The sequence below is a fragment of the Oncorhynchus nerka genome, linkage group LG14 (genome assembly GCF_034236695.1).
Source record: "Oncorhynchus nerka isolate Pitt River linkage group LG14, Oner_Uvic_2.0, whole genome shotgun sequence".
In the NCBI taxonomy this organism is placed as follows: Eukaryota; Metazoa; Chordata; class Actinopteri; order Salmoniformes; family Salmonidae; genus Oncorhynchus; species Oncorhynchus nerka.
In genome coordinates this window covers 83,942,257-83,968,548 of record NC_088409.1, presented here as the reverse complement: position 1 = coordinate 83,968,548, position 26,292 = coordinate 83,942,257, and the positions used below count along the sequence as shown (strand labels likewise).

General features: G+C 45.3%; 1 protein-coding gene across 2 annotated transcripts in view; it reads right to left on the bottom strand.

The window, feature by feature from the left end:
• LOC115125295 (protocadherin Fat 3-like) overlaps positions 1–24,887 on the bottom strand; it is a 245,663-nt gene extending 220,776 nt beyond the window's left edge. For both annotated transcript variants that reach the window (XM_065000500.1, XM_065000501.1), the window contains exon 1: positions 21,554–24,887. In XM_065000500.1, coding sequence (XP_064856572.1) covers positions 21,554–24,872 — 3,319 coding nt within the window. In that variant the 5' untranslated portion in view covers positions 24,873–24,887. The remainder of the gene's footprint in view (positions 1–21,553) is intronic.
• Positions 24,888–26,292: the final 1,405 nt, after the last annotated feature.

Here is a 26,292-nt window from a genome sequence, read left to right as displayed (position 1 = left end):
GTTACTGTCCTCCCTTCTACTGACATACTGTTATGTTCAGCTCATAGTGTCTCCTGTTACTGTCCTCTCTTCCACTGACTGTTATGTTCAGCTCATAGTGTCTCCTGTTACTGTCCTCCCTTCTACTGACATACTGTTATGTTCAGCTCATAGTGTCTCCTGTTACTGTCCTCCCTTCCACTGACTGTTATGTTCAGCTCATAGTGTCTCCTGTTACTGTCCTCTCTTCTACTGACTGTTATGTTCAGCTCATAGTGTCTCCTGTTACTGTCCTCTCTTCTACTGACATACTGTTATGTTCAGCTCATAGTGTCTCCTGTTACTGTCCTCTCTTCTACTGACTGTTATGTTCAGCTCATAGTGTCTCCTGTTACTGTCCTCCCTTCCACTGGCATACTGTTATGTTCAGCTCATAGTGTCTCCTGCTACTGTCCTCCCTTCTACTGACATACTGTTATGTTCAGCTCATAGTGTCTCCTGCTACTGTCCTCCCTTCCACTGACATACTGTTATGTTCAGCTCATAGTGTCTCCTGTTACTGTCCTCCCTTCCACTGACATACTGTTATGTTCAGCTCATAGTGTCTCCTGTTACTGTCCTCCCTTCCACTGACTGTTATGTTCAGCTCATAGTGTCTCCTGTTACTGTCCTCCCTTCTACTGACTGTTATGTTCAGCTCATAGTGTCTCCTGCTACTGTCCTCCATTCTACTGACATACTGTTATGTTCAGCTCATAGTGTCTCCTGCTACTGTCCTCCATTCTACTGACATACTGTTATGTTCAGCTCATAGTGTCTCCTGTTACTGTCCTCCCTTCCACTGACATACTGTTATGTTCAGCTCATAGTGTCTCCTGTTACTGTCCTCTCTTCTACTGACATACTGTTATGTTCAGCTCATAGTGTCTCCTGTTACTGTCCTCCCTTCTACTGACTGTTATGTTCAGCTCATAGTGTCTCCTGTTACTGTCCTCCCTTCTACTGGCATACTGTTATGTTCAGCTCATAGTGTCTCCTGTTACTGTCCTCTCTTCCACTGACTGTTATGTTCAGCTCATAGTGTCTCCTGTTACTGTCCTCCCTTCTACTGACATACTGTTATGTTCAGCTCATAGTGTCTCCTGTTACTGTCCTCCCTTCCACTGACTGTTATGTTCAGCTCATAGTGTCTCCTGTTATTGTCCTCTCTTCTACTGACTGTTATGTTCAGCTCATAGTGTCTCCTGTTACTGTCCTCTCTTCTACTGACATACTGTTATGTTCAGCTCATAGTGTCTCCTGTTACTGTCCTCTCTTCTACTGACTGTTATGTTCAGCTCATAGTGTCTCCTGTTACTGTCCTCCCTTCTACTGACATACTGTTATGTTCAGCTCATAGTGTCTCCTGTTACTGTCCTCCCTTCCACTGACATACTGTTATGTTCAGCTCACAGTGTCTCCTGCTACTGTCCTCCCTTCTACTGACTGTTATGTTCAGCTCATAGTGTCTCCTGCTACTGTCCTCCCTTCCACTGACATACTGTTATGTTCAGCTCATAGTGTCTCCTGCTACTGTCCTCCATTCTACTGACATACTGTTATGTTCAGCTCATAGTGTCTCCTGTTACTGTCCTCCCTTCCACTGACATACTGTTATGTTCAGCTCATAGTGTCTCCTGTTACTGTCCTCTCTTCTACTGACATACTGTTATGTTCAGCTCATAGTGTCTCCTGTTACTGTCCTCCCTTCTACTGACTGTTATGTTCAGCTCATAGTGTCTCCTGTTACTGTCCTCCCTTCTACTGGCATACTGTTATGTTCAGCTCATAGTGTCTCCTGTTACTGTCCTCTCTTCCACTGACATACTGTTATGTTCAGCTCATAGTGTCTCCTGTTACTGTCCTCCCTTCTACTGACATACTGTTATGTTCAGCTCATAGTGTCTCCTGTTACTGTCCTCCCTTCCACTGACTGTTATGTTCAGCTCATAGTGTCTCCTGTTACTGTCCTCTCTTCTACTGACTGTTATGTTCAGCTCATAGTGTCTCCTGTTACTGTCCTCTCTTCTACTGACATACTGTTATGTTCAGCTCATAGTGTCTCCTGTTACTGTCCTCTCTTCTACTGACTGTTATGTTCAGCTCATAGTGTCTCCTGTTACTGTCCTCTCTTCTACTGACATACTGTTATCTTCAGCTCATAGTGTCTCCTGCTACTGTCCTCCCTTCTACTGACTGTTATGTTCAGCTCATAGTGTCTCCTGTTATTGTCCTCCCTTCCACTGGTCTCCTACTACTGTCCTCCCTTCTACTGACATACTGTTATCTTCAGCTCATAGTGTCTCCTGCTACTGTCCTCCATTCTACTGACATACTGTTATCTTCAGCTCATAGTGTCTCCTGTTACTGTCCTCTCTTCCACTGACTGTTATGTTCAGCTCATAGTGTCTCCTGCTACTGTCCTCACTTCTACTGACATACTGTTATGTTCAGCTCATAGTGTCTCCTGTTACTGTCCTCCCTTCTACTGACTGTTATGTTCAGCTCATAGTGTCTCCTGTTACTGTCCTCCCTTCCACTGGCATACTGTTATGTTCAGCTCATAGTGTCTCCTGTTACTGTCCTCCCTTCCACTGACTGTTATGTTCAGCTCATAGTGTCTCCTGCTACTGTCCTCTCTTCTACTAACATACTGTTATGTTCAGCTCATAGTGTCTCCTGCTACTGTCCTCCCTTCTACTGACTGTTATGTTCAGCTCATAGTGTCTCCTGTTACTGTCCTCTCTTCCACTGGCATACTGTTATGTTCAGCTCATAGTGTCTCCTGTTACTGTCCTCCCTTCCACTGGCATACTGTTATGTTCAGCTCATAGTGTCTCCTGTTACTGTCCTCTCTTCTACTGGCATACTGTTATGTTCAGCTCATAGTGTCTCCTGTTACTGTCCTCCCTTCCACCAGCCTACTGTTATGTTCAGCTCATAGTGTCTCCTGCTACTGTCCTCCCTTCTACTGACTGTTATGTTCAGCTCATAGTGTCTCCTGCTACTGTCCTCCCTTCCACTGGCATACTGTTATGTTCAGCTCATAGTGTCTCCTGTTACGGTCCTCTCTTCTACTGACTGTTATGTTCAGCTCATAGTGTCTCCTGTTACTGTCCTCTCTTCTACTGACTGTTATGTTCAGCTCATAGTGTCTCCTGTTACTGTCCTCCCTTCTACTGACTGTTATGTTCAGCTCATAGTGTCTCCTGTTACTGTCCTCCCTTCTACTGACATACTGTTATGTTCAGCTCATAGTGTCTCCTGCTACTGTCCTCCCTTCTACTGACTGTTATGTTCAGCTCATAGTGTCTCCTGTTACTGTCCTCTCTTCCACTGGCATACTGTTATGTTCAGCTCATAGTGTCTCCTGTTACTGTCCTCCCTTCCACTGGCATACTGTTATGTTCAGCTCATAGTGTCTCCTGTTACTGTCCTCCCTTCCACTGGCATACTGTTATGTTCAGCTCATAGTGTCTCCTGTTACTGTCCTCCCTTCCACTGACTGTTATGTTCAGCTCATAGTGTCTCCTGCTACTGTCCTCTCTTCTATTAACATACTGTTATGTTCAGCTCATAGTGTCTCCTGCTACTGTCCTCCCTTCTACTGACTGTTATGTTCAGCTCATAGTGTCTCCTGTTACTGTCCTCTCTTCCACTGGCATACTGTTATGTTCAGCTCATAGTGTCTCCTGTTACTGTCCTCCCTTCCACTGGCATACTGTTATGTTCAGCTCATAGTGTCTCCTGTTATTGTCCTCCCTTCCACTGGTCTCCTACTACTGTCCTCCCTTCTACTGACATACTGTTATCTTCAGCTCATAGTGTCTCCTGCTACTGTCCTCCCTTCTACTGACTGTTATGTTCAGCTCATAGTGTCTCCTGCTACTGTCCTCCATTCTACTGACATACTGTTATCTTCAGCTCATAGTGTCTCCTGTTACTGTCCTCTCTTCCACTGACTGTTATGTTCAGCTCATAGTGTCGCCTGCTACTGTCCTCACTTCTACTGACATACTGTTATGTTCAGCTCATAGTGTCTCCTGTTACTGTCCTCCCTTCTACTGACTGTTATGTTCAGCTCATAGTGTCTCCTGTTACTGTCCTCCCTTCCACTGGCATACTGTTATGTTCAGCTCATAGTGTCTCCTGTTACTGTCCTCCCTTCCACTGACTGTTATGTTCAGCTCATAGTGTCTCCTGCTACTGTCCTCTCTTCTACTAACATACTGTTATGTTCAGCTCATAGTGTCTCCTGCTACTGTCCTCCTTCTACTGACTGTTATGTTCAGCTCATAGTGTCTCCTGTTACTGTCCTCTCTTCCACTGGCATACTGTTATGTTCAGCTCATAGTGTCTCCTGTTACTGTCCTCCCTTCCACTGGCATACTGTTATGTTCAGCTCATAGTGTCTCCTGTTACTGTCCTCTCTTCTACTGGCATACTGTTATGTTCAGCTCATAGTGTCTCCTGTTACTGTCCTCCCTTCCACCAGCCTACTGTTATGTTCAGCTCATAGTGTCTCCTGCTACTGTCCTCCCTTCTACTGACTGTTATGTTCAGCTCATAGTGTCTCCTGCTACTGTCCTCCCTTCCACTGGCATACTGTTATGTTCAGCTCATAGTGTCTCCTGTTACGGTCCTCTCTTCTACTGACTGTTATGTTCAGCTCATAGTGTCTCCTGTTACTGTCCTCTCTTCTACTGACTGTTATGTTCAGCTCATAGTGTCTCCTGTTACTGTCCTCCCTTCTACTGACTGTTATGTTCAGCTCATAGTGTCTCCTGTTACTGTCCTCCCTTCTACTGACATACTGTTATGTTCAGCTCATAGTGTCTCCTGTTACTGTCCTCTCTTCCACTGACTGTTATGTTCAGCTCATAGTGTCTCCTGTTACTGTCCTCCCTTCTACTGACATACTGTTATGTTCAGCTCATAGTGTCTCCTGTTACTGTCCTCCCTTCCACTGACTGTTATGTTCAGCTCATAGTGTCTCCTGTTACTGTCCTCTCTTCTACTGACTGTTATGTTCAGCTCATAGTGTCTCCTGTTACTGTCCTCTCTTCTACTGACATACTGTTATGTTCAGCTCATAGTGTCTCCTGTTACTGTCCTCTCTTCTACTGACTGTTATGTTCAGCTCATAGTGTCTCCTGTTACTGTCCTCCCTTCCACTGGCATACTGTTATGTTCAGCTCATAGTGTCTCCTGCTACTGTCCTCCCTTCTACTGACATACTGTTATGTTCAGCTCATAGTGTCTCCTGCTACTGTCCTCCCTTCCACTGACATACTGTTATGTTCAGCTCATAGTGTCTCCTGTTACTGTCCTCCCTTCCACTGACATACTGTTATGTTCAGCTCATAGTGTCTCCTGTTACTGTCCTCCCTTCCACTGACTGTTATGTTCAGCTCATAGTGTCTCCTGTTACTGTCCTCCCTTCTACTGACTGTTATGTTCAGCTCATAGTGTCTCCTGCTACTGTCCTCCATTCTACTGACATACTGTTATGTTCAGCTCATAGTGTCTCCTGCTACTGTCCTCCATTCTACTGACATACTGTTATGTTCAGCTCATAGTGTCTCCTGTTACTGTCCTCCCTTCCACTGACATACTGTTATGTTCAGCTCATAGTGTCTCCTGTTACTGTCCTCTCTTCTACTGACATACTGTTATGTTCAGCTCATAGTGTCTCCTGTTACTGTCCTCCCTTCTACTGACTGTTATGTTCAGCTCATAGTGTCTCCTGTTACTGTCCTCCCTTCTACTGGCATACTGTTATGTTCAGCTCATAGTGTCTCCTGTTACTGTCCTCTCTTCCACTGACTGTTATGTTCAGCTCATAGTGTCTCCTGTTACTGTCCTCCCTTCTACTGACATACTGTTATGTTCAGCTCATAGTGTCTCCTGTTACTGTCCTCCCTTCCACTGACTGTTATGTTCAGCTCATAGTGTCTCCTGTTATTGTCCTCTCTTCTACTGACTGTTATGTTCAGCTCATAGTGTCTCCTGTTACTGTCCTCTCTTCTACTGACATACTGTTATGTTCAGCTCATAGTGTCTCCTGTTACTGTCCTCTCTTCTACTGACTGTTATGTTCAGCTCATAGTGTCTCCTGTTACTGTCCTCTCTTCTACTGACATACTGTTATCTTCAGCTCATAGTGTCTCCTGCTACTGTCCTCCCTTCTACTGACTGTTATGTTCAGCTCATAGTGTCTCCTGTTATTGTCCTCCCTTCCACTGGTCTCCTACTACTGTCCTCCCTTCTACTGACATACTGTTATCTCCAGCTCATAGTGTCTCCTGCTACTGTCCTCCCTTCTACTGACTGTTATGTTCAGCTCACAGTGTCTCCTGCTACTGTCCTCCATTCTACTGACATACTGTTATCTTCAGCTCATAGTGTCTCCTGTTACTGTCCTCTCTTCCACTGACTGTTATGTTCAGCTCATAGTGTCTCCTGCTACTGTCCTCACTTCTACTGACATACTGTTATGTTCAGCTCACAGTGTCTCCTGTTACTGTCCTCCCTTCTACTGACTGTTATGTTCAGCTCATAGTGTCTCCTGTTACTGTCCTCCCTTCCACTGGCATACTGTTATGTTCAGCTCATAGTGTCTCCTGTTACTGTCCTCCCTTCCACTGACTGTTATGTTCAGCTCATAGTGTCTCCTGCTACTGTCCTCTCTTCTACTAACATACTGTTATGTTCAGCTCATAGTGTCTCCTGCTACTGTCCTCCCTTCTACTGACTGTTATGTTCAGCTCATAGTGTCTCCTGTTACTGTCCTCTCTTCCACTGGCATACTGTTATGTTCAGCTCATAGTGTCTCCTGTTACTGTCCTCCCTTCCACTGGCATACTGTTATGTTCAGCTCATAGTGTCTCCTGTTACTGTCCTCTCTTCTACTGGCATACTGTTATGTTCAGCTCATAGTGTCTCCTGTTACTGTCCTCCCTTCCACCAGCCTACTGTTATGTTCAGCTCATAGTGTCTCCTGCTACTGTCCTCCCTTCTACTGACTGTTATGTTCAGCTCATAGTGTCTCCTGCTACTGTCCTCCCTTCCACTGGCATACTGTTATGTTCAGCTCATAGTGTCTCCTGTTACGGTCCTCTCTTCTACTGACTGTTATGTTCAGCTCATAGTGTCTCCTGTTACTGTCCTCTCTTCTACTGACTGTTATGTTCAGCTCATAGTGTCTCCTGTTACTGTCCTCCCTTCTACTGACTGTTATGTTCAGCTCATAGTGTCTCCTGTTACTGTCCTCCCTTCTACTGACATACTGTTATGTTCAGCTCATAGTGTCTCCTGTTACTGTCCTCTCTTCCACTGACTGTTATGTTCAGCTCATAGTGTCTCCTGTTACTGTCCTCCCTTCCACCAGCCTACTGTTATGTTCAGCTCATAGTGTCTCCTGCTACTGTCCTCCCTTCTACTGACTGTTATGTTCAGCTCATAGTGTCTCCTGCTACTGTCCTCCCTTCCACTGGCATACTGTTATGTTCAGCTCATAGTGTCTCCTGTTACGGTCCTCTCTTCTACTGACTGTTATGTTCAGCTCATAGTGTCTCCTGTTACTGTCCTCTCTTCTACTGACTGTTATGTTCAGCTCATAGTGTCTCCTGTTACTGTCCTCCCTTCTACTGACTGTTATGTTCAGCTCATAGTGTCTCCTGTTACTGTCCTCCCTTCTACTGACATACTGTTATGTTCAGCTCATAGTGTCTCCTGTTACTGTCCTCTCTTCCACTGACTGTTATGTTCAGCTCATAGTGTCTCCTGTTACTGTCCTCCCTTCTACTGACATACTGTTATGTTCAGCTCATAGTGTCTCCTGTTACTGTCCTCCCTTCCACTGACTGTTATGTTCAGCTCATAGTGTCTCCTGTTACTGTCCTCTCTTCTACTGACTGTTATGTTCAGCTCATAGTGTCTCCTGTTACTGTCCTCTCTTCTACTGACATACTGTTATGTTCAGCTCATAGTGTCTCCTGTTACTGTCCTCTCTTCTACTGACTGTTATGTTCAGCTCATAGTGTCTCCTGTTACTGTCCTCTCTTCTACTGACATACTGTTATCTTCAGCTCATAGTGTCTCCTGCTACTGTCCTCCCTTCTACTGACTGTTATGTTCAGCTCATAGTGTCTCCTGTTACTGTCCTCCCTTCCACTGGTCTCCTACTACTGTCCTCCCTTCTACTGACATACTGTTATCTTCAGCTCATAGTGTCTCCTGCTACTGTCCTCCCTTCTACTGACATACTGTTATGTTCAGCTCATAGTGTCTCCTGCTACTGTCCTCCATTCTACTGACATACTGTTATCTTCAGCTCATAGTGTCTCCTGTTACTGTCCTCTCTTCCACTGACTGTTATGTTCAGCTCATAGTGTCTCCTGTTACTGTCCTCCCTTCTACTGACATACTGTTATGTTCAGCTCATAGTGTCTCCTGTTACTGTCCTCCCTTCTACTGACATACTGTTATGTTCAGCTCATAGTGTCTCCTGTTACTGTCCTCTCTTCCACTGACTGTTATGTTCAGCTCATAGTGTCTCCTGCTACTGTCCTCCCTTCTACTGACATACTGTTATGTTCAGCTCATAGTGTCTCCTGTTACTGTCCTCCCTTCCACTGACTGTTATGTTCAGCTCATAGTGTCTCCTGCTACAGTCCTCTCTTCCACTGACTGTTATGTTCAGCTCATAGTGTCTCCTGCTACTGTCCTCCTTCCACTGACATACTGTTATGTTCAGCTCATAGTGTCTCCTGTTTACTGTCCTCCCTTCTACTGACATACTGTTATGTTCAGCTCATAGTGTCTCCTGTTACTGTCCTCCCTTCCACTGACTGTTATGTTCAGCTCATAGTGTCTCCTGCTACTGTCCTCCATTCTACTGACATACTGTTATGTTCAGCTCATAGTGTCTCCTGCTACTGTCCTCCCTTCCACTGACTGTTATGTTCAGCTCATAGTGTCTCCTGTTACTGTCCTCCCTTCCACTGACTGTTATGTTCAGCTCATAGTGTCTCCTGTTACTGTCCTCCCTTCCACTGACATACTGTTATGTTCAGCTCATAGTGTCTCCTGTTACTGTCCTCTCTTCCACTGACATACTGTTATGTTCAGCTCATAGTGTCTCCTGCTACTGTCCTCCCTTCCACTGACTGTTATGTTCAGCTCATAGTGTCTCCTGTTACTGTCCTCCCTTCCACTGACATACTGTTATGTTCAGCTCATAGTGTCTCCTGTTACTGTCCTCTCTTCCACTGACATACTGTTATGTTCAGCTCATAGTGTCTCCTGTTACTGTCCTACCTTCCACTGACATACTGTTATGTTCAGCTCATAGTGTCTCCTGTTACTGTCCTCCCTTCTACTGACTGTTATGTTCAGCTCATAGTGTCTCCTGCTACTGTCCTCCATTCTACTGACATACTGTTATCTTCAGCTCATAGTGTCTCCTGTTACTGTCCTCTCTTCCACTGACTGTTATGTTCAGCTCATAGTGTCTCCTGTTACTGTCCTCCCTTCTACTGACATACTGTTATGTTCAGCTCATAGTGTCTCCTGTTACTGTCCTCCCTTCTACTGACATACTGTTATGTTCAGCTCATAGTGTCTCCTGTTACTGTCCTCTCTTCCACTGACTGTTATGTTCAGCTCATAGTGTCTCCTGCTACTGTCCTCCCTTCTACTGACATACTGTTATGTTCAGCTCATAGTGTCTCCTGTTACTGTCCTCCCTTCCACTGACTGTTATGTTCAGCTCATAGTGTCTCCTGCTACTGTCCTCTCTTCCACTGACTGTTATGTTCAGCTCATAGTGTCTCCTGCTACTGTCCTCCCTTCCACTGACATACTGTTATGTTCAGCTCATAGTGTCTCCTGTTTACTGTCCTCCCTTCTACTGACATACTGTTATGTTCAGCTCATAGTGTCTCCTGTTACTGTCCTCCCTTCCACTGACTGTTATGTTCAGCTCATAGTGTCTCCTGCTACTGTCCTCCATTCTACTGACATACTGTTATGTTCAGCTCATAGTGTCTCCTGCTACTGTCCTCCCTTCCACTGACTGTTATGTTCAGCTCATAGTGTCTCCTGTTACTGTCCTCCCTTCCACTGACTGTTATGTTCAGCTCATAGTGTCTCCTGTTACTGTCCTCCCTTCCACTGACATACTGTTATGTTCAGCTCATAGTGTCTCCTGTTACTGTCCTCTCTTCCACTGACATACTGTTATGTTCAGCTCATAGTGTCTCCTGCTACTGTCCTCCCTTCCACTGACTGTTATGTTCAGCTCATAGTGTCTCCTGTTACTGTCCTCCCTTCCACTGACATACTGTTATGTTCAGCTCATAGTGTCTCCTGTTACTGTCCTCTCTTCCACTGACATACTGTTATGTTCAGCTCATAGTGTCTCCTGTTACTGTCCTACCTTCCACTGACATACTGTTATGTTCAGCTCATAGTGTCTCCTGTTACTGTCCTCCCTTCTACTGACTGTTATGTTCAGCTCATAGTGTCTCCTGCTACTGTCCTCCATTCTACTGACATACTGTTATCTTCAGCTCATAGTGTCTCCTGTTACTGTCCTCTCTTCCACTGACTGTTATGTTCAGCTCATAGTGTCTCCTGTTACTGTCCTCCCTTCTACTGACATACTGTTATGTTCAGCTCATAGTGTCTCCTGTTACTGTCCTCCCTTCTACTGACATACTGTTATGTTCAGCTCATAGTGTCTCCTGTTACTGTCCTCTCTTCCACTGACTGTTATGTTCAGCTCATAGTGTCTCCTGCTACTGTCCTCCCTTCTACTGACATACTGTTATGTTCAGCTCATAGTGTCTCCTGTTACTGTCCTCCCTTCCACTGACTGTTATGTTCAGCTCATAGTGTCTCCTGCTACTGTCCTCTCTTCCACTGACTGTTATGTTCAGCTCATAGTGTCTCCTGCTACTGTCCTCCCTTCCACTGACATACTGTTATGTTCAGCTCATAGTGTCTCCTGTTTACTGTCCTCCCTTCTACTGACATACTGTTATGTTCAGCTCATAGTGTCTCCTGTTACTGTCCTCCCTTCCACTGACTGTTATGTTCAGCTCATAGTGTCTCCTGCTACTGTCCTCCATTCTACTGACATACTGTTATGTTCAGCTCATAGTGTCTCCTGCTACTGTCCTCCCTTCCACTGACTGTTATGTTCAGCTCATAGTGTCTCCTGTTACTGTCCTCCCTTCCACTGACTGTTATGTTCAGCTCATAGTGTCTCCTGTTACTGTCCTCCCTTCCACTGACATACTGTTATGTTCAGCTCATAGTGTCTCCTGTTACTGTCCTCTCTTCCACTGACATACTGTTATGTTCAGCTCATAGTGTCTCCTGCTACTGTCCTCCCTTCCACTGACTGTTATGTTCAGCTCATAGTGTCTCCTGTTACTGTCCTCCCTTCCACTGACATACTGTTATGTTCAGCTCATAGTGTCTCCTGTTACTGTCCTCTCTTCCACTGACATACTGTTATGTTCAGCTCATAGTGTCTCCTGTTACTGTCCTACCTTCCACTGACATACTGTTATGTTCAGCTCATAGTGTCTCCTGTTACTGTCCTCCCTTCTACTGACTGTTATGTTCAGCTCATAGTGTCTCCTGCTACTGTCCTCCATTCTACTGACATACTGTTATCTTCAGCTCATAGTGTCTCCTGTTACTGTCCTCTCTTCCACTGACTGTTATGTTCAGCTCATAGTGTCTCCTGCTACTGTCCTCCCTTCTACTGACATACTGTTATGTTCAGCTCATAGTGTCTCCTGCTACTGTCCTCCATTCTACTGACATACTGTTATCTTCAGCTCATAGTGTCTCCTGTTACTGTCCTCTCTTCCACTGACTGTTATGTTCAGCTCATAGTGTCTCCTGCTACTGTCCTCCCTTCCAGTGGCATACTGTTATGTTCAGCTCATAGTGTCTCCTGCTACTGTCCTCCCTTCCACTGACATACTGTTATGTTCAGCTCATAGTGTCTCCTGTTACTGTCCTCCCTTCCACTGACTGTTATGTTCAGCTCATAGTGTCTCCTGCTACTGTCCTCCATTCTACTGACATACTGTTATGTTCAGCTCATAGTGTCTCCTGCTACTGTCCTCCCTTCCACTGGCATACTGTTATGTTCAGCTCATAGTGTCTCCTGCTACTGTCCTCCCTTCCACTGACATACTGTTATGTTCAGCTCATAGTGTCTCCTGCTACTGTCCTCCCTTCTACTGACATACTGTTATGTTCAGCTCATAGTGTCTCCTGCTAGTACAGAACAGTACAGTACAGTAGAACACAGTACAGTGAGTAGACTACAGTACAGTACAGAACAGTAGGTAGAGTACAGTATAGTACAGAACAGTAAAGTGTAGAGGTCGACCGATTATGATTATTCAACGCAGATACCGATTATTGGAGGCCCAAAAAAGCCGATACCGATTACTTTGCCAATTTTTTTTATGCTGACAATACTGACTGAACACTTATTTTAACATAATATAATACACCAATAAAATCAATTTAGCCTCAAATCAATAATGAAACATGTTCAATTTGGTTTAAAAGATGCAAAAACAAAGTGTTGGAGAAGAAAGTAAAAGTGCAATATGTGCCATGTAAGAAAGCTAACGTTTAAGTTCCTTGCTCAGAACATGAGAACATATGAAAGCTGGTGGTTCCTTTTAACATGAGTCTTCAATATTCCCAGGTAAGGAGTTTTAGGTTGTAGTTATTATAGGAATTATAGGGCTATTTCTCTCTATACCATTTGTATTTCATTAACCTCGGGGCGGCAGGGTAGCCTGGTGGTTAAAGCGTTGGACTAGTAACCGGAAGGTTGCAAGTTCATAATCCCCGAGCTGACAAGGTACAAATCTTTCGTTCTGCCCCTGAACAGGCAGTTAACCCACTGTTCCTAGGCCGTCATTGAAAATAAGAATTTGTTCTTAACTGACTTGCCTAGTTAAATAAAGGTAATAAAAAAAAGAATAATAAATAAAATAAAAACCTTTGACTATTGGATGTTCTTATAGGCATTTTAGTATTGCCAGTGTAACAGTATAGCTTCCGTCCCTCTCCTCGCTCCTACCTGGGATCGAACCAGGAACACAACGACAACAGCCACCCTCGAAGCAGCGTTACCCATGCAGAGCAAGGGGAACAACCACTCCAAGTCTCAGAGCGAGTGACGTTTGAAACACTATTAGTTTCAAACACAACGCTAACTAGCTAGCCATTTCACTTCGGTTACACCAGCCTAATCTCTGGAGTTTATGGGCTTGAAGTCATAAACACCGCAACGCTTAAAGCACAGGGATGAGCTGCTGGCAAAACTCACAAAAGTGCTGTTTGAATGAATGCTTACAAGCCTGCTGCTGCCTACCATCGCTAGTGGTTAGAGTGTTGAACTAGTAACCGGAAGGTTGCAAGTTCAAACCCCCGAGCTGACAAGGTACAAATCTGTCATTCTGCCCCTGAACAGGCAGTTAACCCACTGTTCCTAGGCTGTCATTGAAAATAAGAATTTGTTCTTAACTGACTTGCCTAGTTAAATAAAGGTAAAATAAATAAATAAAAATAAAAGTCAGACTGCTCTATCAAATCATAGACTTAGTTATAACATAATAACAAACAGAAATAAGAGCCTTAGTTCATTAATATGGTCCAATCCGGAAACTATCATCTCGAAAACAAGACATTTATTTTTTCAGTGCAATACGGAACCGTTCCGTATATTATCTAACGGGTGGCATCCATAAGTCTAAATATTCCTGTTACATTGCACAACCTTCAATGTTATGTCATAATTATGTAAAATTCTGGCAAATTAGGCGGTCCAAACTGTTGCATATACACTGAAGAGAACGCAAGAAGTGACACAATTTCACCTGGTTAATATTGCCTGCTAACCTGGATTTCTTTTAACTAACAGTAGAACAGTAGAGTACAGAACAGTACAGAACAGAACAGAACAGCACAGTACAGTACAGTACAGTAGAGTACAGAACAGAACAGAACAGAACAGTGAGTAGAGTACAGTACAGAACAGAACAGAGCAGTACAGTACAATACAGTACAGTACAGTAGAGTACAGAACAGAACAGTACAGTGAGTAGAGTACAGAGCATAACAGTACATAACAGTGAGTAGAGTACAGTACAGAACAGAACAGTACAGTAAATTAGAGTGAGTAGAGTACAGAACAGAACAGTACAGTGAGTAGAGTACAGTACAGAACAGTACAGTGAGTAGAGTATAGAGCATAACAGTACAGAACAGTGAGTAGAGTACAGTACAGAACAGAACAGTACAGTACATTAGAGTGAGTAGAGTACAGTACAGTACAGTAGAGTACAGTACAGATCAGTAGAGTGAGTAGAGTACAGTACAGTAGAGTACAGCAGAGTACAGTACAGAACAGTAGAGTGAGTACAGTACAGTACAGAACAGTACAGTGAGTAGAGTAGAGTACAGTACAGTACAGTACAGTACAGAACAGTACAGTGAGTAGAGTACATTTCAGTACAGTACAGAACAGAACAGTGAGTAGAGTACAGTACAGTACAGAACAGTAAAGTGAGTAGAGTAGAGTGCAGTACAGAACAGCACAGTGAGTAGAGTACAGTACAGCAGAGTACAGTAGAGTACAGTACAGAACAGAACAGTAAAGTGAGTAGAAAAATATAGTACAGTACAGAACAGAACAGTAAAGTGAGTAGAGTACAGTACAGAACAGTACAGTGGGTAGAGTACAGAACAGAACAGTAAAGTGAGTAGAGTACAGTACAGAACAGTACAGAACAGTAAAGTTAGTAGAGTACAGTACAGTACAGAACAGTACAGTGAGTAGAGTACTGTAGAGAACAGTACAGTGAGTAGAGTACAGTACAGAACAGAACAGTGAGTAGAGAACAGTACAGAACAGTGAGCAGAGCACAGTAGAGTACAATACAATACATTACAACTACGGCAGGCTGCACATAGGCCAAGCCTACAATAGTCCCCTGAAAGTCAGTCAAGAGCCTTCACTCTCCTCGCTCAGCACTCTCCTCTGCCAAGACGGCGTAGCAGTCAGACGTCTTTGTCCTCGTCCTGTCGTGTCCCATGTATATATATTTTTATATATTTTTCTTAGCATATCCTTTTTTATATTTTTCTAAACCTCAACTTCAAAATACTCTCCTGCAACCCGCCTCACCCAATGTGGTGTGGATCTGCTTTTTTTCTAATGTATTTTTCTTTACTTCGGAACCAGAATCCCCTAACAGAAGCTAGCCAGCTAACCTGCTACTAGCTAGTAGTCAACTAACCACTGCTTGCGGTCATCAGCTAACCTTTAGCTCGGAAAACTCTCGCCAATTTGCACAACGCGATTCAAACCAGAGTACACTGGACCTATTTTCTCTCCATATCCGCGGCTTCCTATCGCAAGCTCTGAACCTTTTTCACCTGGATCATCGCAGCTATCTAGCTGCAACCCGAGTGGCTTCTCCAGGCTAACGTCTGTCCCGAAGCAAGCACCAATTAGCCTGGAGCTAGCCCATGCTAGGCCCATCTCCCGGCTAGTTGAAGAGGTCCATCAGCCACTCTACAATACCTATTCTGGCAATTGGTCCAGACCCCTTTTACTGCAGGTACGGAGCTCCTTCACGACTGGACAACCGACGCAATCTGCCCGAGGGTTCTTTCTGCAACAGGTCCCTCCGTCGCGACGTCTGCCGAATGCCCATCTGCTAGCCTGCTACCTGTGGCCCGCTAGCTGTCTATAGCATATCGGACTGTTAGCTGAATAGGTCCACCGGTCAATTTCTTGGGCCACTATACCTATTTTGCCAATTGGACTGAACCCCTTTGCTACACGGAACCCTACTACTCCATCACGACTGGTCTAATCGACGTAACTGCAAGAGGAGGCTATAACAGCCTTCATCTATCACAAAGTCCCTCTAAGGCCCTTCTGCTAGCTTGCTAGCCCCGGCCCGCTAGCTGTCTGAATCACCGTGTCTCCAGCCAGCCTAACTACGCACTGGACTCCTATGATCACTCGGCTACACATGCCTCTCCCTAATGTCAATATGCCTTGTCCATTGCTGTTCTGGTTAGTGATTATTGTCTTAATTCACTGTAGAACCTCTAGCCCTGCTCAATATGGCTTAGCCAACCCTTTAGTTCCACCTCCCACACATACGGTGACATCAACCGGTTTAAATGTTTCTAGAGACAATATCTCTCAAATCATCACACAATGCCTAGGTTTACCTCCAATGTATTTACATCCTACCATACCTTTGTCTGTACAGTAAGCATTGAATCTATTCTATCGTGCCCAGAAACCTGCTCATTTTTACTCTCTGTTCTGAACGAACTAGACAATCAGTTCTGATAGTCTTTAGCCGTACCCTTATCCTACTCCTCCTCTGTTCCTCTGGTGATGTAAAGGTTAATCCAGGCCTGGCAGTGCCTAACTCCACTCCCATTCCAAAGGTGCTCTCATTTGTTGACTTCTGTGACTGTAAAAGCCTTGGTTTCATGCATGTTAACATTAGAAGCCTCCTCCCTAACTGTGTTTTATTCACTGCTTTAGCAAACTCTGCCACTCTGTCCGAGCCGTGTCTGAATCCTGGTTTAGGAAAACCACCAAAAACCCTGAAATTTCCATCCCTAACTACAACATTTTCCGACAAGATAGAAATGCCAAAGGGGGCGGAGTTGCAATCTACTGCAAAGATTGCCCCCCATCTATCTTCAGAGCTCGTGCTGCTAGGTGACCTAAACTGGGACATGCTTAACACCCCAGCCCATCCTACAATCTAAGCTTGATGCCCTCAATCTCACCGACTAGCATCACTACTCTGGATGGTTCTAACTTAGAATATGTGGACAACTACAAATGCCTAGGTGTCTGGCTAGACTGTAAACTCTCCTTCCAGACTCACATTAAGCATCTCCAATCCAAAATTAAATCTAGAATTGGCTTCCTATTTCGCAACAAAGCATCCTTCACTCATGCTGCCAAACATACCCTCATAAAACTGACCATCCTGCCAATCCTTGACTTCGGCAATGTCATCTACAAAATAGCCTCCACCCCTCTACTCAACAAATTGGATGCAGTCTATCACAATGCCATCCGTTTTGTCACCAAAGCCCCATATACGGCCCTCGCTTCATACTCGTCGCCAAACCCACTGGCTCCAGGTCATCTACAAGTCTCTGCTAGGTAAAGTCCCGCCTTATCTCAGCTCACTGGTCACCATAGCAGCACCCACCCGTAGCACGCGCTCCAGCAGGTATATCTCACTGGTCACCCCCAAATCCAATTCCTCCTTTGGCCGCCTTTCCTTCCAGTTCTCTGCTGCCAATGACTGGAACAAACTGCAAAAATCACTGAAGCTGGAGACTCATATCTCCCTCACTAGCTTAAAGGACCATTGTCAGCACATCTGTTAATAGCCCATCCAACTACCTCATCCCCATACTGTATTTATTTATTTATCCTCCTCTTTTGCAACCCAGTATCTCTACTTCCACAATCATCTTCTGCACATTTATCACTCCAGTGTTTAATTGGTATATTGTAATTACTTCACCACCATGGCCTATTTATTGCCTTACCTCCCTTATCTTACCGCATTTGCACACACTGTATATAGACTTTTTCTACTGTATTATTGACTGTATGTTTGTTTATTCCACGTGTAACTCTGTGTTGTTGTATGTGTCGAACTGCTTTGCTTTATCATGGCCAGGTTGGAGTTGTAAATGACAACTTGTTCTCAACTAGCCTACCTGGTTAAATAAAGGTGAAATAAAAAAATAAAACATGTACACTTTTATCAGGCCCTCTGATGCCCTGAAGCAGGCTTAAGTACGAGGGAATCAGCAGGAGTGGGGGAGGGGGCAAGTCAATAAGACAGGTCTGGATCATCAAGCCAGCCCTTGCCATTCCCAGCTTTTCCGCAGAGTCCATGGGTAGATACTCCTCAGACAACATGTAGCACCTACCTGGGTGAAGCCGACATCCGCTAGATTTCGCTAAGGCGCCAGAGACTCACTACACATCAATTATTGGGTTAGTCCCACCTTGGAGAGTGAAATCCAGTCAAAACTATAACAAGCCTCTGTGATGTCCTAGCCTGTGCCATCTACAGTTTCAAATAAAACATGGAAGAAAAAAAAAGAATTCTACCAAGTATCAGGCAATTTTGTCTGACAATCTAGTTGCCTCTATCAGAAGGCTGGGACATGGCCGTAGGTGGACTTTCCAACAAGACAATGACCCAAAACATACCTCAAGATCCACACAGAAAGGGTTCTGTGAGAACAAAATCAATGTTCTGCCATGACCTTCTCAGTCGCCGGACTTCAATCCAATGGAAAACCTGTGGGCTGAGTGGAAGAGGGGCAGTTGATAAGCACAAACCCAAGAATGTGAAGGATCTTGAAAGCATCTGCATAGAGGAATGGTCCAAAATCCCTCCAAATGTGTTCCTTAACCTTGTCAAATATTACAGGAAAAGACTCCATGCTGTTATCCTTGCCATAGGTGGTGGCACTAAGTACTAAATGAGGAGTGCCAATAATTATGAAACCTTGATATTGGTTCAATTAATTTTGTATTAAATAATTGAATGATTTTGGTTGGTTCCATTGAAACAGCAATAAAGTACAGTATTTCTCACATGTTGGTATTTTGAGTTTATCTCTATAATTATATTGTTTATATTTGTTTAAGCATTGTTTGTGCATTGCCAGTCAGGGGTGCCAGTAATTTTGGAGCCCACTTTACTACCATACCCCGTTCAAAGGCACTTAAATATTTCGTCTTACCCATTCACCCTCTAACTGGCACACAGACACAATCCATGTCTCAATTGCCTCAAGGCTTAAAAATCCTTCTTTAACCTGTCTCCTCCCCTTTATCTACACTGATTGAAGTGGCATTAACAAGTGACATCAATAAGGGGTCATAGCTTTCACCTGGATTCACCTGGTGAGTATATGTCATGGAAAGAGCAGGTGTTCATAATGTTTTGTACACTCAGTGTATAAATAATCAGTATTTATTAAGATAAAACGTCTCTAAAAAATGCAAGCAAAAAACATTAAAACAATCAAATATTAACACATTTACAGGAGCTCTCTGCCTAGGCGACCTTGTGGCTCCATGGTAAACACGGAACTCATATTCAGAATAATGCTAATTGAAAAGCTGTTCAAAAGAGGACATTGTATTCCTTTTTTTTGTACTCCCTGATGAAAAAACGTTGTTTCTATCGAACATGCCATACTAATAAAGGCATTTTAATCTATATGAAGAGTGCCTTGGTCCTCCTTTCTTTTTGATGACCAATGTACCCCTTTTACCAAAGAGCACCTTCTATCTACCAAAATGTACTATTGTGTACCTTAGTAGCGCTTCCCTTCCTCCTCTTTATAGCAGAATAATGCATTGCTGTGTGGCACAGCTCATGGACCCATGATGTAACTTCATATGGTAATTCTGTAACTGTGTATAAATCCACTAGACTTACTGTATTTCAATAACCCAGTTGTTTCCTTTCAAACTCAAGGTTTCATATCATAACTGACACCCCATTCTTTCTGCAGATATCTTTGAATATGAATTCTGAGCAGTTATTTATATCGTTTTTGGAAAACGTAATTCCATTACCAAAGTTTGCATCTGCACGGTTCTCCATGAAATTACTTTGTGTACATGTTTCAGTGGAAATTGTTATAAGTAGTCCTTATGCATGGATCGTTCAACTTCTAAATCAATGTTATGTGTTTGGTATACATTATACATACAGATTTATTTTTATATTTTTATTTTACCCCATTTATCGCCCCAATTTGGATTTTGTCTCATCAATGCAACTCCCCAACAGTCTCGGGAGGCGAAGGTTGAGTCATGCGACCCACCAAACCACGCTTCTTAACACCCGCCCGCTTAACCCGGAAGCCAGCAGCAACAATGTGTCGGAAGAAAAGTCTGGGGACGATTCCCGAATGCGATTCAGCTGAGACCAAACTGCAGAACATGAGCCGGCAGCTGCACACTGAGGCATTTATTATCAATAGCTTCAAACTAACATTGTTGCCATGAGCAGAAACAGTAGTAGTTATAAAACGGCAGTAGTCTAATGGATGAGTTTATGAGTGTTTCTCTGAAGGACAAGAAAAGAGTCAGACTGCTAAACATGCTGAGCTAGGCTACTCCTCCCTGAAACCAAAACAGTTCAAAGACAACTAGGCCTTGGCTATAGACTCCGACTGAGCTCGAGGACCACTTTTGGGCATTTTCAGTTTCCAGCTAAATTGCATGAAATACTAAAGGAGGAGTCGGTTGGAGTGGCTGTCTCTCTCTCTCTCCTGTTTTCTTATTCTCATTCCACAACACGATCCTAGAGTGTGATGAAGGATTACTTGGGCCCGGAGCACCATTTGCTGGGGATCTAAAGGCAATTTGAAACCATCAAGATAATTTACCGTTCCGTCAGACACGGAGGTGATGCTGTTTAAAATCTCCTGTTTCTTCTCCCACTTCTCCTCTTCTCTTATCCCCCTGCTCCCCCTCTCTTCTCCCCCGTTCCCTCTCCTCCAAGCCCTTCCCATTTTAAGTGGAAACTGCTCTTGGGCCATAATTCATGTAGGATTTATATAGTGTGTGTGTGGGGCGGAGGGACACGAGGTAGAACACACACCGTGGGCCAAGGTCATAATAACCCTAATCCTCCCTCTTGGCACTCTGCCGCCTCCTCTCCCTTCAGATAGGAAATTAACCGGTCTACTCTGCCCCTCCTCGTCTTCCTAGTGGACAGATCGCACGGCCGGGCACGAACCGCCATTAAATAAATAGAATCAGGAAAATCCTAGAATACCTCGGAGCAGAATGTCACAAAGGACCTGTCAAGCTTCCCAGGACGGTCTGGCGGAGCTCCAGCCCAGAGTGGGAGACGAGTAGAAGAGGAGGGGCAGGCGGTTTAGGTAGAGAAGGCAGAGAGAAGCCAAACGTCTGGGTCAGGCGAAAATGACATGACAACTGCACTAAATGTAAATAAAGAGATCAGTGTGGTAATTCAATCTCCCAGACTGGAGCTAAGCTTATAAATCACAGCTCCAAACCTTCTCAAGAACACCCCAGCCCAAAATGCGGCAGCCGCTCCACAATTAGATTCTTTGTCAGCCTCTGGACTGGCCTCCGGAGCATGTCTCTCTCTCCATCTCGCACACACACAGCCAAGATGGGATTTATAAGGTCCAGCATCATCCAGCAACACACATGGCTCACACACAGCATTAGTCAGTAAAAGGGGATATTGTAGCTCTAGCACCACAACATTAAATCTAACATATCTACACAACGCATAATTTTAATCTGTTTTATGTTCAATTGTTAATGCCTATAAATCCAGAGAATAAACCAACTATCAAGACTAATCTAAACTGTGATAATACATGCAACAGCGGGTTTTTTAAGGCAATCTGCACTTACCCGTCTCTTCGTCGATGGCGAATCGTCCCAGTCCACTCCCGTCCCGGATAGAGTACTGGATTTCCCCATCTCTACCATCATCGTCATCCCGGGCCGTGACTTGGAGGACTGTGGTCCCAATGCGGGCGCTCTCCTTCACTGATCCCGTAAGGGCGAAGTGGGAGAAGTAGGGAGTGTAGAGGTTCTCGTTTACATCTACCACCTCTAGTTCCACGAAGGTGACAGACAGGAGAGAGACAGGTCTCCCTTTATCCTTGGCTCTCACCGTGAGGTTGTAGAACTGTTGCGTCTCGTAGTCCAGCTCCTTGGTCAGTCGGATGGCCCCGCTGGCCTTGTCCACCTCGAACTTCCCGTTGTAGTCATTGACCAGGGAGTATCTAACCTGGCCACCCAGGCCAAGGTCTGGGTCCTGGGTCTCAAGCCAGGCCACCACGGTTCCCACTGGCAGGTCCTCCAGGGCCCGGGTATTGTAGACACTGGGGATGAATGCAGGGGGGCAGTCATTAACGTCCTCTAGAGAGATCTTCAGAGTGGTGACTGAAAACTTCTGGTTCCCTTTCTCTGCACGGTCACGAGCCTCAATCTTCACGTTGAAGGTGGAGACGAACTCCCTGTCCAGCTGCCCGGCAACGTACACAATCCCGTTGGAGCTGTTGATGCCAAACTGGGTGGTGCTGGTCAGGATGGAGTAGACAATCTTTCCATTAGGCCCCAAGTCTTTATCAGTGGCCTCAACCTGAATGACATCAGTGCCAATGGCTGTGTTTTCGGGAATGAAGGTTCTATAGCCTCCCTCCTGCAGGAACTGAGGTGCATTGTCATTGGCATCTTCTACGTAGACGGTGAGCAGACGCCAAGCGGTTTTCTGTGGCAGGCCCAGGTCGTAGATAGTGATGTTGAGGAGGTATCTGTCTCTTTTCTCTCTGTCTATGGGCAGGAAGACGCTGATCAGCCCACTCTCCATGTCGATGGTGAAACAGCTGTCTGTGTTTCCATCTGAGATGGCATACAACATCTGACCGTTAAAACCTGTGTCGCCGTCATAGGCGTTGACCTTGAAGACACTGGACCCAACCTTTAGGTCTTCGTGCACTGATATGTCTGTGGGAAAGGCCTTATCAAACTGAGGTGTCTGTCTGTTGACGGAGAAAAGGTCAATGAACCCTTCCTCGATCTTGGGCTTGGTTCTAGCTTTGGACTTATTTAGTAATTTCTCAGCTAACTTTTGGGCGACTCTGGTCTCCCTACAGTTGAAGCTCTTGGGGAAAGATTTCCCATGAACAATAGAGATGTTCACGAACATCGGGTCGGAGAAGTTCTCTCCATCTGTGGCGGTTATTTTCAAACTGAAGATTCCATTTTTTGGACTGGCAGTGGAGAGGGACCTCCGTAGGGTTAGGACCCCCGAGTCAGGGTTCAGGTCAAAGAAGCCCCTCTCATTCCCTTCCAGGATCTTGTACTTCACCAGCTCCAGCTCGTCTATGTCGATGGCAGACATGGTGGTGATTACCTCATTGATGGGGAAGTCCCGAGAGACTAGTCCCTGACACGCCACCTTCTCGAATAAGGGTTGGTTGTCATTCACATTCTCCAGATGGACAGTTACGTTGACTTCACTCTCTCGTCTGTAGGGGGAACCCCAGTCAGAGGCCCTGACCACAAACACGTAGCTCTCAGACGAGGACTCAAAGTCCAGCTCCTGTGTGGTGGTGAGGATGCCAGAGAACTGGTTGATTTTGAAGGGCAGGGGCTGAAGGCTGGCTATGCTGTATGTTATGTATCCATTCTCCCCGCTATCAGCATCCACAGCGGACACCGCCAGCACGGTCCATCCCATGGGAACGCTCTCATTGACGAACACCTCGTACGAAAGCTGAGTGAATGTTGGGGTGTTGTCGTTCGCGTCCTCGATGGAGACCCGAACTTTGACCCCCAGCTCGCTGTCCACCTCCACCACTTCCAGGTCAAACACGTCCTTGGTGCACTCCGTGAACCAGCGAGCAGTTGAGATCACGCCCGTTAGGGTGTTCATCCGGAAGTAGGAGGAGTCTGTCGAGGGGGTCAGAATATATTCCGCATCGTCTGGCTCAGGGGTGATTTTCACCACCTTTACGATCGTGCCTGGGGGTGAGATTTCATTGAGACTAATTTCATACGACTCCTGTTCAAATTTTACTTCCACAGCATGTGGTTTCTTCACTATGATGTGCACAACCCTGACCGAAGAAAACTTTTGTGGGGCACCCTTGTCCTTGGCCTGAAGAGTGAGGTTATATCCATAAGGGAAGTTCTCCCAGTCCACTTGGTCAGACGCCTTGATAGCGAACTCATTGCCCTCTGACCTCTCCAGAGTGAACTGCTCCATAGGGTCTCCGGCCACTATAGACAAGGACTCAATCTCTCCATTTAACCCCTCGTCCAGGTCTTCCACAGTGACCACTGCATACACAGGGTTCTTGTCTAACCACGAGGGGACATGGGTGACCACATTCATGACTGGCACATGCTCATTGACACGCTCTACATGCACAAAGAGCTTGGCCGTACTGCTCACACCGTTATTGCCATACAACTTCATCCCGCGGTCCACCGCCTGGATTTCTAGGTCGTATCGGTTCTGCTCCTCAATGTTCAGTTTCCCGCTGAGGGAGACCACACCGCTAGTTGGGTGCACGGCGAACAGCTCCATTTTCTCCTTAAAGAAGTAGTAAAATTCCCCGTTGGAGCCGACGTCCGCATCAGTGGCTGTAACTTGTGCTATGCTAGTCCTGAGGGGGGTGCTTTCTGCGATGGTGACTGAGTATGTGGTGGGTGAGAATAGAGGTCGGAGGTCATTCATGTCCAGGACCTGGACAGTGACTTTGGTCCAGGTCTCCAGAACCTCTCCTTTGATGGAGGCTTTCACTGTCAGTAAGTAGCTGTCCTGGATTTCTCGATTCAAGATGGCTGCGTTGCCGCCTTTAGTCCTTATGCGTAAGAAGCAGAAATCTCCCAGCATGTACTCCTCTGCTTTAAAGAAGCCTTCTTCATCCCCGGAGGTGATCCTGTAGCGTATTTCCCAGGAGCGCTGGGCCAGGTGGATGCCCATTTTAACTTTACTGTTGGCGTATGTTCGCGCTGCCGAGTTCTCGTAGACAGTGGCATGATAGACAGACTGCGTGAAGAGAAATCGAGGGCCGTCGGCGGGGCCCTGGGGAGAACCCTGGCTGTCCTGGCAGCAGCAGGGGGCAGGCTGGGAGAGCAGCAGCAGCAACAGGGCCAGGCAGAAGAGAGGGGCACGCATGCCTGTGTAGGCCCACTGGCCCATATTCACATCCATCCCATCATCACTCTTCCATCCTGCAACAAAAGAAAGGAGAGAGATGTTAGCCAAGGGGGGCAGAGGGGAGATTGTGGCAAAGGAGGGAAGGATTTACAACCACAAAATACATGCCACATATCCCACAACTTGACCTTTGACCTCTAGGCCTAACAGGTTACTAATTTTCCATTTGATTGCAAAGATTGATTGGATGGGGAGGGAGATGACAGGAATGCATAGTAACCAGGCAAACTTATGTCTCATTGACATCATTGTGTGAGGACTCTATGGACACTGACACTCAATTCCACGTTTTTGAAAAACCAGGAGGTTGGTTCAAGAAGGAAGGAACAAAATAATTGCATGGCTAGTGGAAGGAGGAGTGGACCATCACCAAAACACACCAAAAAAAAATACCACTATTAAACTGCAGGGAAGCTGAATCTAAAAACAGATCACTCTATCGTAATACTGTTCCTGAACTACAAGAAAATATGTCATATATCTGTCATAAACAACAGGCCAGATATGGCACAAGCTGGGAGTAAAATAGGCCTGCTGTTGTGCTTAGTTTCTGTCAGAAAAAGAGGGAGCTATTATGGAATAAGTGGCCACAAATATGCTCCAATCCGGGGTACTGGGAGAAACCCTGATCCGGTAAATGCCATGTTGGTGGAGATAGGAGCGCAACCGCAGTTGGTGTTATGATGACTAGACGTTTTCCATCTCGGTGACTGCAGGGTGGACGGGAGGAGTTCACATGTCCGAGAGAACTTATAATAAATAACATGCTGGGGAAAGAGAACTGCAACACACACACACACACACACACACACACACACGCACGCACGCACGCACACACACACACACACACACACACACACACACACACACAAACACACACACACACACACAAAACACACACACACACACACACACACACACACACAAAACACACACACACACACACACAAAACACACACACACACACACACTCTCTCTCTTTCTATCAAAACACTCTCAGCACTACGAGTCTGTCGACAATCCTCTGACCTACAAAAACATCTGTTTTTTAACAGTTGCCAAACCCCTCAGCTGAAACAATGAAAACCACCATCCAAACCCTACATTTAAATAAGACACATCAGCCATTTAGGGAACAAAGATGACAATCTACCAAAGACTGTGTGTGTGTGTGTGTGTGTGTGTGTGTGTGTGTGTGTGTGTGTGACTGTGTGTGTGTGTGTGTGTGTGTGTGTGTGTGTGTGTGTGTGTGTGTGTGTATACGTGTTACTACACTTGGTAGTACCAAACGTCCTCACAAGAATAGTAAACCAACTAAAATTCAGGTAAGTAAGGACATTCGGCCAGTCCTCACATGTAAAAAGGCTATTTTAGGACTAGGGGTTAGTGGTTAGGTTTACGGTTAGGGGTTAAG